At 43.9% G+C, this 12,871-nt stretch overlaps 1 protein-coding gene across 1 annotated transcript; it reads left to right on the forward strand.

Annotated features, from left to right (window-relative positions):
* The first annotated feature begins 2,685 nt into the window (after positions 1-2,685).
* Positions 2,686-12,650, forward strand: LOC137345215 (probable G-protein coupled receptor 139). The gene is made up of 2 exons (XM_068008680.1): positions 2,686-2,752; positions 11,740-12,650. Exons 1-2 carry the CDS (start codon positions 2,686-2,688, stop codon positions 12,648-12,650), a joined length of 978 nt encoding a protein of 325 aa, XP_067864781.1.
* Positions 12,651-12,871: the final 221 nt, after the last annotated feature.

The raw sequence follows: 12,871 nt of genomic DNA on the forward strand, positions 1-12,871 counted from the left end.
AATGGGGACAGGCAAGGGGGAGAAGGAATGGAGAAGGGTAATGGGAGGAGGATGAGCGGAATTGGAGTTAATAGAGGAATGTGAAGAGGGAATGGAAAGTGAGAAATGGAGGAGTGACTGAGGAGGGGGAATAGGGAGGCGGAATAAGGATGGGCAATATTGAGAAAGGAAGAATAGGGAGAGGTAATGAGGAATCGGAATGGAGAAGGGGAATGGGGATGTCATGGATGTGGTCTTAGGGAGTAGAATGGTAATAATGTGGATGGGAATGAGGAGGGGTGATGGACGGGAGAGATGGGGAGGGGAATGTGGAACGGGTAAATGGGTAGGCTCATGGGGGAAGGTCAATGGTGAACATAATGGGGGATAATTAGGGAATGGGGAGGGTGAATGAGGAGGGGAATGGGAAGGGCAAAGCACGGAGGGGAATGGTAAGGTTACATTGGGGACAGTTGTGAAGGGGTAATGGGGAAGCAGAATAGGAATGAGGGACGGGGAGTGATTATGGGGGAAGGATTATGGAAATTCTTAATGGGCAGTCGAAATGGGGTAGGAGAATGGGGAGGGGGAATTCTGATGTGGAAAAGGGATGGGTAATCAGGTAGCAGTGTTGGGGGAATGGTGGAAGGCTCGTGGCGAGGGGGGAATCAGGTGTGTTAATAGGGAAATAGTGTCAAAGTGGAAGTGTAATGCCGGTGGGGTAATGGAGAATTAGATATCAGGGCGATTTGGGGAGGTGGAAGCCTGGAGGGTGGACCTGTGTTTGAGAGCTCATTTGAATGTACCCATTGAATTTAACTTTATTCGCTGTCAATTAATTTTCAAGACCAATTTAACAACTGACAGTAACATTATGCTCCTGTATCCACATTTTCTTTTCCAATTTTCAACTAACCTAGCTCTCTATAAATTCGTTGTTGAGAAAAAAATAACATTTTACTATTTATATTCGCCAGTGTAAGGATAGGCCCCGCAGCTGCAGGGCAATCAGTTTGACCTTGGGTGTGAGAAAGCTTTAGAAAACGATAATCTGGGACCAAATCAACAGTCACTTGGACACATTTGGATTAATCGGGGAAATTCAGCAAGTATTTGATAAAGGCAAATCGAGTTTCACTAACTTGCCCGAGGTTTTTGACTGGTTATTGGGAAGGATTAATGAGGGTGATGTGTTTGATGGCCTTCTAAAATGCATTTGAAAAAGTGCCACATAACAAACTTGTCAGCAAAGTTAACTTCTGGGGAATAAATGGGACAGCGGCAGTATGGATTCGAAGTTGGTTGTGTGTCAGGAAGCAAAATGGAGAGGTGAATGTTTGCTGAACTAGAAAAAAGTAAATAGTGCAGTTCGCCAGTGGTCTGTGGTAGAGCCACTGTTTGCCTTGATGTATATTAGCGACTTATACTTGGATATGCTGGACACAATTTCAAAGTTAGCAGTAGGCACAGGACTTGGAAGTATTGTGAGTTGTTTGGGGGGGGGGATAGTGATAAACATCAAGAGGACATAGACAGATGGTTGAAATACCCTACAACTTAGCAGATGAGATTTAATCCAGGGAAGTGTCAGTGATACATTTTGGTCAGAAGGACGGGGAGAGTTAATATAAACTAAAAAGTACACTTCCAGAAGCGGTTTAGGAGCAGACGGACATGTGGATATAATTGCACAGATCATTGAATGTGGTAGAAAGCTTCAGAAAGTGGTCAACTAGGCATCCTGGAACTTTGGCTTTATAAATAGACTTATTGAGCACCAAAAGACTGTTTATGCATCAACTAGCATATTGGGTGCATTTCCAGGCACCGCACTTTGGAAGGTATATCGGAGACGGTGCAGATAAGATTTGCGAGAATGGTTCCAGGGATTAGAGACTGTAGTTATTTGGATGTATTGGTGTAGCTGTGACTAAATACGCCTCTTCCTGTTCCTGTTTAACAGGCTCTTTGGGGCTGAATAACCTCCTCCTGTTTCTGTGTAGCAAGCTCGAGAAGGCGATTAAACGTCTCCACCTATTCTTGTTTAACAGGCTCGAGCGATTGCATGCCCCCTCTGGTTCCTGTCTAACAGACCCGAAGGGCTGAATGGTCGCTTCCTGTAGCTGTGTTTACTATGATTGGTCGGATATGGTGCTTGGCAGTGAATTTCACTCTCTGTCCTGTATGGTGTCTCATGCTTCCTTTCCTCTCCCCAGAAACAACTGAAGACTCTCGTCGATGAGTTTAATTGCCTTCAGTCCCAGTTCTCCTTGTTTTTCAATGAGAGCATGCAGCTCAAGTCCCAGGTAGATGGTGGCTGAATTCTGCTTTTCAGATGATGAAGGGCATCACTGAAACAAAATAGGATCAAGAGCTGAGGTTAATGGAGGTTGAAAGGAAAACTTCATTGCTGGGAGAATACCACCTTAGATTTTTCGTCAACTAATTACTGTGATCAGAATTGCCCAGTCTTTGGAGGTTTCCAATTGAATCTCACAAATAAATATATTCTATCATAACAGAACTGAACTCGATGTCACAATCTGCTTGTTCATTTGAAAACATAATTTGAACAATGTGGCAACCTGAATGTCCCCTGGGCAATAACACACGCTATAAATTACAGGCTCTGCGAATGCATCCCCTCAGAGTTTTGTACAGAGTGATTGTCTGCAGCACGAACGGGCAGATCACTTCACACAGAAAATGTATGAAACATTGCGCAGTATCATGAAAATATATTACACGACCCTCGCCACCATTGGTGTTCCTGGTAAGTGACTATAACTATTAAAATTGTGTAAATCTCTGTGTGAGCTGGTATCTGGTTTCACTCTGTTATCTGCTGATCAAGTAGTCACTATTATACAGACGACCTATCAGTGATAGAATTTCATTAAATCAAATATCCTGAGTTATCTGTGTGCTTTTGTTCTATTGTCTCAGCTGATAAAACAACTCTGTTCGTGACTGACAGGTTTTCTGAATAATTTTAATACATGTCAATCTTTACACTAATTACCAAACATCATCATAAACTCGTTTAAAGAAATTGCATTATTAAAATACAGATTATTGCCTTATTTGGGATATCATGTAATGTTGAATTAGACCTCCGTGAAAGGAACTCTTTGACTGATTATGTTAGTGGGAGTATCACATACTGCAAATTCTCACTGCCTGTCTGGGTGACTAACCGGAGTGAAACACATGACCCGAGTGTTATTGGGAGTGTCTGTCACTACAGTATTGTACTGCATAAAATGTTACATCCTGGTTCTTTATTGAAATGATTGTTTCAGCTAGGTGATCTCCCTGTTCTATGAATATACATCTGTATTTTAATAATGCAATTTCTTTAAACGAGTTTATGATGATGTTTGGTAATTAGTGTAAAGATTGACATGTATTAAAATTATTATGCTTCCCATTGAACTGCTCCAAAAGAAACAGACATCAACTATTTACTGACAGTTGAACAGCAGGACAGCACTGCTACAATATTCTAATCCTCTGGATAGTTTATCTTACTCTGAGCACAGTTACCATAAACACTTTGTTTGTTTCAGTGCTGATTAATGACTTACCCCGAAAAAAAAAGTTCCTGAGAATCTTTGGTCATCAATTCTGAATTTTATTATCTATGTGTATTGAGCTCCGGTTATTGCATCGTCCACTTCTGTAATTCATAAAGGTTTGACCACCAGATCTCATCTATGCTTCAGAGTCTGTAGGCATGAAACCTGTACCAGTTACCGCCTTTAATTCACTGAGGTGTATCCATGTCAGGAGAGACACTTGTAACATTTTCAACTCTTCAGGTACTGAAGTACTCTGTGTCATCTGAAGTAAAACCTGGACGCTATTTAGGTTTGGCCTGATAAGTGGCAAGAAACGTTTGCACCAAACAATGACCAGGCAATGATGGCCTCCAATAAGAGAAAGTTGAAATATCTTCCCTTGGCATTGGGATGATTCTGCTTTTTATTTTGAAAAAATGTTTTGAGGGACCCATAGTCAAACCGAATAAATATTGGATCCGTTTTATTTTCAAGAGGGCTCTGAAATCACTAATTTGGCTCCAATATTCACTGGTTGTCACATGACTCAATTCAAAAATAGGGCAGAAACCTTGGCAACATGGAAAACTGGGAGCATAAAGGTCAGTAGTGCCCTTTGATTTGGCAAACCCGGGAGCCGCAGTACGCACCTGAGAGAGAGAAAACTCACAAGCTTTTTCTCATAGCAGTCACAGTGTGTTTTGCCTTTCAGAATTGTTATGACAGAGGCGGGAGTAATGAACTGTCAATTTAGTCAAATTAGTCCACAGATTGCAGCATTTTGTTAAAGTTTCCCACCTACTGGACATTGGCCATATTAAACACTTTATTAATTCTCCAGAATAAAACACACCAAACAAGGTACCTTTCAAACAACAAAGCCAAATTTTAAACAATGTTGAGATAAATATATGTCTGAAAATCCATTAAACATTTTATTCCTCTTATGGCTCATGCACACATACATATATTCAAAAAAGCAACAGTTAACCAGGTTTAAATTTGAGCTTTTTCTTAGGAATAATAAAATGACTGGGTTGCAAGTTCTGGCGTTATTTTCCGGTGCAGTGCCAGAGTCGAATCGTCAGATGCCACTTGAAGTCCCAAGGCGAGTTTTATGAACAGTCTGTAATGGATAGGCATTCTTGACACTTCTGCTGCAGCAGGCCTCACACAGATCTTTCAACAAGCAGTATAGCAGCAGCTCGATTCAAATTTTGAAATAAGCCATCTATCAAAAAAAAACTCTCCCAAGACTGCAGAACTCCTAGAAACGCCAAAGGCAACAGAAAGTCACTCCTGAGTCAAGGAATCTGCGATCTCCAGCAATACAAAGATTCCTCTCCATGGGTCTCTTCTTCCTTAGGCGAAACACAGCTTGCAGGCCAAAGTAAATCTTCTTCTGCCAGATAAAACTGGTTCTAGCCAGTATTTACACATAGTCAACCTGATACAATGTGACATGTGAACTCTCTCTCTTGCTGTTGATGAGGAACATGCTTACACCTCAGACACACTGTTCCCAGCGAACATAGAAACTGTTCTCTGTCTTACAACCAAACAGACACCCTTACTTTTTAAAAGAGAGAAAAATAAACACTCCCATGACAGAGTCCGTGGCTGATAAAGTTAACCTGAAGAAGAACTGAAGGAAGGAGTGAAGACTGCAACCCAGCTCTCTTTCCAGCACATGTTAAAACATGCTAAAATGTCCACTATTTCATAGAACATAGAACATAGAACACTACAGCACAGTACAGGCCCTTCGGCGCATGATGTTGTGTCGAACCTTTAACCTACTCGAAGATCAAACTACCGACGCACCCTTCATTCTACTATCATCCATGCACCTATCCATGAGTCGCTTAAATGTCCCAAATGTATCTGCTTCTACTACCACCGCTGGCAGTGCATTCCACGCACCCACCACTCTCTGTGCAAAGAACCTACCTCTGACATCTCCCTGAAACCTTCCTTCAATCACCTTAAAATTATGCCCCCGGTTATAGCCCTTCCCGCCCCGGGGAAAAATCTCTGGCTATCCACTCTATCTATGCCTCTCATCATCTTGTACCCCTCTATCAAGTCACCTCGCATCCTTCTTCGTTCCAATGAGAAAAGCCCTAGCACCCTCAAACTTTCTTCGTAAGACATGCCCTCCAGTCCAGGCAGCATCCTGGTAAATCTCCTCTGCACCCTCTCTAAAGCTTCCACATCCTTCCTATAATGAGGCGACCAGATCTGGACACAATATTCCAAGTCTGGTCTAACCAGGGCTTTATAGAGATTCAGCATAACCTTGCGGTTCTTAAAGTCAATCCCCCTGTTAATGAAAGCCAACACACCATACGCCTTCTTCACAACCCTATCAACTTGGGTGGCAACTTTGAGCGATCTATGGACATGGACCCCAAGATCCCTCTGTTCCACCACACTACCAAGAATCCTGTCTTTAAGCCTGCATTCCGCATTCAAATTCGACCTTCCAAAATGAATCACTTCACACCTTTCCAGGTTGAACTCCATCTGCCACTTCTCAGCTCAGCTCTGCTTCCTGTCGATGTTCCGTTGCAACCTACAACAGCCTTCCACACTATCCACAACTCCAGCAACCTTCGTGTCATCGGCAAACTTGCTAACCCAGCCTTCCACTTCCTCATCCAAGTCATTTATAAAAATCACAAAGAGCAGAGGTCCCAGAACAGATCCCTGCAGAACACCATTGGTCACCGAGCTCCTGGCTGAATACTTTCCATCTAATACCACTCTCTGTTATCTACGGGCCAGCCAATTCTTTATCCAGACAGCCAACTTTCCCTGTATCCCATGCCTCCTTAATTTCTGAATGAGCCTACCATGGGGAACCTTATCAAACGCCTTGCTACAATCCATATACATCACATCCACTGCTCTTCCTTCATCAATGTATTTTGTCACATCTTCAAAGAATTCAAGAAGGCTTGTGAGGCATGACCTGCCCCTCACAAAGCCATGCTGACTGTCTCTAATCAAACTTCCAAATATTCATAAATCTTGTCCCTCAGATTCCTCTCCATTAATTTGCCCACTACCGACGTAAGACTGAATTGTCTATAATTCCCAGGGTTATCCCTATTCCCTTTCTTCAACAAAGGAATAACATTTGCCACCCTCCAATCATCTGGTAACACTCCAGTGGACAGAGAGGACGCAAATATCATCGCCAAAGGCGCGGCAATCTCTTCCCTCTCTTCCCTTAACATCCTTGGGTATATGCCATCTGGCCCGGGGGACTTATCTGTCCTCATGTCTTTCAAAATTTGCAGCTCAACCTCCCTCTTAACATCAACTCATCAATTCATCTCATCTCCTGTTTTTGAAGAGCAATGTTGCAAAAGATCCTAGTGACCTGTCTATGCATAGTCGTTGACTAGACGGTATACCAGTTTTGGAACAACGTTTTTCATCTGCTGCTTTCATCAAAAATGAACAAGTAATCAGTGCAAGTGCTTTTTTGTCCACAACAGAGCGCTAAACTAAAACAGTTCCAATTCAAGTTTCCAGTTCAGGGTTTATGTATATGCGTGTGTGTGTGTGTGAGTATGTGTGTGTGAGCTAAGTTAAAAAGGGAACTTTAAAATTTAAAATCTGTGTGTTTCTGCTATATTCATTACGTATTCAGACTTGTTCTATGCTGAACTGATAATGTTGTTGTTCGTTAAAGCAGCCTGGATACTTTTTTCTACCCTGGGCACAATAGAGCATAAGTTTGACCATATCAGCAAGTGGAAAATGTTAAAATATATGTTGTGACCTGTGGAGAAGCGGGACTAGAATGAACAGAGCACTCACTCCACCTCGGTCGTCTAAACATTGAATGACATTACCGTCGCTAAGTCCCTCTCTATCAACAGCCTGGGTTACCATTGACCAAAAACTTAACTGGAGCTGATATATAAGTACGATGGCGACAAGAGCAGGTCAGAGGCTGGGAATTCTGCGGCGAGTAACCGAACTCCTGACTCCACAAAGCCCGCCCACCATCTATAATGCACAAGTCCGGAGTGTGATGGAACATTCTGCACTTCCCTGGATGGGTGCAGCTCCAATAGCACTCAAGAAACTCGACACCAGCCAGGACAAAACAGCCCACTTGATGTGCAGCATATTCACCACATTTAACATTAATTGCCTTCACCACTGACAAGCAGTGGCAACAGTGTTTGCCATATGCAAGATGCAGTACAGCAACTTATCCGAGTTCCTTCGCCAGCACCTTCCAAACCTGCGACCTCTAGCACCCAGAAGGGCTATGGCAGCAGATGCTTAGGAACACCACCAATAAGGCATGTTGCCTTCCAATCCACACACTATCCTGACTTGGAACTATATCGCAGTTCCTTCACTGTCACTGAATCAAAATATGGAAATCCGTGCTCAACAGCTCTATGGGTGTACCGCACCAAATGCAATTGTTTGATTTTGTTTAATAATGTCGGCATTCCTGCTGGAACTCCTCCCTTATGCTCTGGCTTTAGTCTGGGAATGAAAGCCCTCACATATTCCTGATCCTGAACACTCTGCAGGAACCCTGTGGTAAGGTAGATGAGGGTGGAAACATTGGGGTGGAAACATTGAGACAATTCATACTCAACTTGCGTCCATCTCCATCCAGCAAAAACCTTATATTCTGCTCCACTCTTAGTTACCCCCAACATGCGCTCCTTTTCCCAGAGCACCTTACCATATAAGTGCAGAATATGCAAAACCTACGTATCACCTCCCCTCTTCCCATGGTCCAAGCACAAAATACTCATTCCAGATGAAACAGCGATTTGCTTGTGCTTCTCAGAGTTTAGTAAATGTATTTTCTGCTTACGATGGAGTCTCCTGAACATTGGGAGAAGAGCAAACCCCTGTCCAACACCAGTTTAATCTGCAAATGAGATGCTGAACTTCCAGTAGCTGTTCGGTTCAATTTAACATTTCACTCACACTCTCACCTCTCTATCCTATACGTCCTACAGTCTTCCACTGAAGATCAATGAGGAACAATGCTGACTATTTTATAATTAACCATTTTATTGCCATTTGGATTCAACACAAATTAAAAACTTCACATTAAATCCATTGTTCCCACTTCATTGGACGGTCTCTGCTGGTAATGGAGAATGGCTACATCAGAATCACTGGGCGTGGAGGAGGCGTAGGCTGGTGTTTGGAATGTGGTCCCTGATGTTGCACGACTGGCAGCCTGGTCCACACCAACGGGATCTTATCCCAATTATATGACACTTTTCCAGGCCACTGGAGCCTTCTCCTCTTTGCCAGATGTTCCATGCTCCCCTTTCCCTCTGTTGCTCTGCTGTAACTATTTACAACTCCTCTGGACACATAATCATTTTTATTGTCCCATTCTCCATGCACGCCTATAAGATTTGTCATTGAATCACTCCTGTCATCCACCCGATCACAAATTATCCCCTTTGTTCTTTCATCCCCCTGTAATCCACATTTCACTGGCTCTAATATTGCTTTAAACTTTTAATCGCTAATCCCTTCAAGCTCCGATGAAAGCCCCTCAGTCTGAAACGTTTATTTTGTTTCACTCTGTAGAAATGCTCGCACACCTGCTGAGTAGTTTCAACATTTTCATATTGAAGAAAAAAACAGATTTACATTAGTTTGGTATTTTGTTTCTACTCCAATATTTAGGTCTGAATATGAACAGGGGTGAGTGACATGAGTGGAGAGCGGAGTTTCAGAATGTTAACTCCAGTGCCTTTTGTAAAAGTCTGCCAGGCGGGACCTTATCAAAGGCTTTACTAAAGTCCATATAGATAACATCCACAGCCCTTTCTTCAGCAATCATCTTCGTCACGTTCTCAAAAAATTCAATGAAATTAGTAAGACACGACCTCCCCTTCACAAAACCATGCGAGAGACAGCACGGTTTTGTGAAGGGGAGGTCGTGTATTACTAATATGATTACTTTTTTGAGGAAGTGACGAAGATAATTGATGAAGGAAGGGCAGTGGATGTTATCTATATGGACTTCAGTAAAGCCTTTGACAAGGTCCCGCATGCCAGACTGGTACAAAAGGTGAAGTCACACGGGATCAGGGGTGAGCTGACAAGATGGATACAGAACTGGCTCGGTCATAGAAGACAGAGTGTATCAGTGGATGGGTGTTTTTCTGAATGGAGGGATGAGACTTGTGGTGTTCAGCAGTGATCAGTGCTGGGACCTTTGCTGTTAGTAGTATATATAAACGATTTGGAGGAAAATGTCGCGGGTCTGATGAGTAAGTTTGCGGACGACACAAAGGTTGGTGGATGTTGCGGATAATGATGAGGATTGTCAGAGGATACGGCAGGATATAGATCGGTTGGAGACTTGGGTGGAGAAATGACAGATGGAGTTTAATCTGGACAAATGTGAGGTAATGCATTTTGGAAGGTCTAATGCAGGTGGGAGAAAAACAGTAAATGGCAGAACCCTTAGGAGTATTGACAGGCAGAGAGATCTGGGCGTACAGGTCCACAGGTCACTGAAAGTGGCAACGCAGGTGGATAAGGTAGTCAAGAAGGCATACGGCATGCTTGCCTTCATCGGTCGGGGCATAGATTATAAAAATTGGCAAGTCATGTTGCAGCTGTACAGAACCTTAGTTAGGCCACACTTAGAATACTGTGTGCAATTCTGGTCGTCACACTACTAGAAGGACGTGGAGGCATTGGAGAGGGTACAGAGGAGGTTTACCAGGATGTTGCCTGGTCTGGAGGGCATTAGCTATGAGGAGAGGTTGGAAAAACTCGGATTGTTTTCACTGGAACGACGGAGGTGGAGGGGCGACATGATAGAGGTTTACAAAGTTATGAGCCGCATGGACAGAGTGGATAGTTAGACGCTTTTTCCCAGGGTGGAAGAGTCAATTACTGGGGGACATAGGTTTAAGGTGCGAGGGACAAAGTTTAGAGGGGATGTGCGAGGCAAGATTTTTTTTTTACACAGAGGGTGGTGAGTGCCTGGAACTTACTGCCAGGGGAGGTTCTGGAAGCAGATACGATAGCGACGTTTGAGAGACATCTTGACAAATACATGAATAGGAAGGGAATAAAGGGATAAGGACAGAAGGTGTTAGTTTAGGCAGGCATCAAGATCGGCGCAGGCTTGGAGGGCCGAATGGCCTATTCCTGTGCTGTACTGCTCTTTGCTCTTTGTTCTTGCCTGCCTCTTTTATCCTTGACAGGTGTCGCCGCCCTGAAGTCATCCTGATTGGCAGGCTTGACTTGCAGTTCGGCACTGTGGACTCTGGAGCGGGCATTAAGACCAAGGCGACACAAATGTTATTGCCGAATTATAGGGGCAGTCGCCTGAAATCAGGGGCTGTTCAATCACCAACTCCTGACCTGGAGAGAGACTGGTGACATCTCCAATCTTTGGGCTGTCGATGCCGATCCCGAGGGGTCTCCTATCCTGGAGCATGATGTGAGTCAGCGGAACGGGGAGAGTGAGAGGGAGTATTTGATCCTCTAACCCAGGGAGGTTCTCTATTTTGGAGCGTGTTCTGAGTCTGGTGAGCAGACGGGGCAGGAGAGTATCTGATCGTCAAGCTCGAAGAGGGGTCTCCTATCCTGGCTGCATGTTCTGAGCCCGGCACGAGTAAGGGGGCGGGGGGAATTTCTTATTCAAGACAGGATGGGGGACTGGTTCAATGGGGTATCCATTCCGAGGTGTGGTGCCTGATGCATGGGGGTGGGGGTGGGGTTTGGGGTGTGTGTCCTCTGATCCCGCAACAGGGCGCTCTGACCCCAAGCGGCCGGTCCCCTATCCCACGGGTTGATCCGATACTGAGGGAGGGATGTCGTTCCAATTTCCAACCCCAGCTTTCTCTGTATGTGGCATGAGTTAAAATGAGGAAAGCCGGGCTGGCCAGAGTTAAACCTGGAAAACAGTTGAAACCAGTGACTTCCAGCCCCATTAAACTATTGAAATTACCAACATCCCTCCTGGGAGTGGTTGCTGCCTGCTACAACTCCAATAAAACTGGAGGTGGGCTGGTCAGAGGTGGGTTGTGGTCGCGTTTGAAATTTTTATATTTTACACTCCGACCCATCTCTTTTTATGGTGCTAAATTCCTGTGCTTACAGTCTGAATTAGACACGGAGAGTTTTTAATCAGTAATTTCCAGTCTTCTTACCTTTCTTTCTCTTACAGTTAATTTAGTGGCGATTGTGATTCTGTCCCGGGGACAGTGCGGCCTCTCCACCTGCACCACTCGCTACCTGGTGGCCATGGCAATGGCAGATCTGCTGGTCATTATCACGGAGATCATACTGTACAGATTCAGTTATTACTATTTCCCAGAATCTTTCCTGCACCTCACCCCTGTGTGTAGTGTTATTATTGTGCTGCTTCGTGCAGCAACAGAATGTTCTGTCTGGTTCACCGTTACTTTCACCTTTGATCGATTTGTGTCCATTTGTTGCCAGAAGCTGAAAACAAAATATTGCACCGAGAAATCTGCAGCTGTGGTTCTTGCACTAAGTTGTATGCTGCTGTGTTTTAAAAACGTTCCCTTCTACTTTACATATGAACCTGTCGAGATAATCAACAATGTAACAAGGGGTTGTGATTTAAAGCCAAGTTATTTTGCTGAGCCCGGATGGGTGGGATTTGACTGGTTTGACACAGTTTTAACCCCACTGCTCCCATTTGCTTTAATTTTGTTGCTCAACGCTCTGACAGTCAGATACATTTTAGTGGCCAGTCGCGTCCGTAAGGAACTGAGGGGTCAGAGCAAGGGAAAGAATCACAGTGACCCAGAGATGAAGAGCAGAAGGAAGTCTGTGATTTTACTCTTCGCCGTATCCGGCAGCTTCATACTTCTGTGGTTGGTTTTTGTTATACATTTCTTATATTATAACGTTACAGGAAAAGATCCCGGGGATTACAGCAATTCTGAATATATATTTCTACAAGTTGGAATTATGCTGCAGGTTTTAAGTTGCTGCACAAACACTTTTATTTATGGAGTGACTCAAAGCAAGTTCAGACAGCAGGTCATGAGCGTAGTGAAATATCTGTGGACATCAGTTATTCAATTAATGAATAAACAACGCAAATGATAGCAGCCCAGAGGCGGGTTGCAGGATTTCCAGTCCATGAATGTGATATATATGCCCAACAGGCAAGGGACGATAGACAGCTGGATAACCCAAAATACACTGGTGAGGTGAGGGTGGTTACACATGGCAAAGGGAAGCTTCACGTAGGCAAGAAGTGTCTGATAGCAGAGTGACCTGAAATACAATGGGAGAGGCGGGATTGGTCACAAACGCCAAACTGA

The sequence above is a fragment of the Heterodontus francisci genome, chromosome 28 (assembly GCF_036365525.1).
Source record: "Heterodontus francisci isolate sHetFra1 chromosome 28, sHetFra1.hap1, whole genome shotgun sequence".
NCBI lineage: Eukaryota > Metazoa > Chordata > Chondrichthyes > Heterodontiformes > Heterodontidae > Heterodontus > Heterodontus francisci.

What these genes read in the sequence shown, in the direction of transcription:
- LOC137345215 (XM_068008680.1), top strand. Translation starts at nt 2,686, where the DNA reads ATGTATGAAACATTGCGCAGTATCATGAAAATATATTACACGACCCTC. An exon ending in CGCCACCATTGGTGTTCCTG is followed by an intron (nt 2,753 to 11,739) that starts GTAAGTGACTAT and finishes TTTCTCTTACAG; the next exon opens with TTAATTTAGTGGCGATTGTG.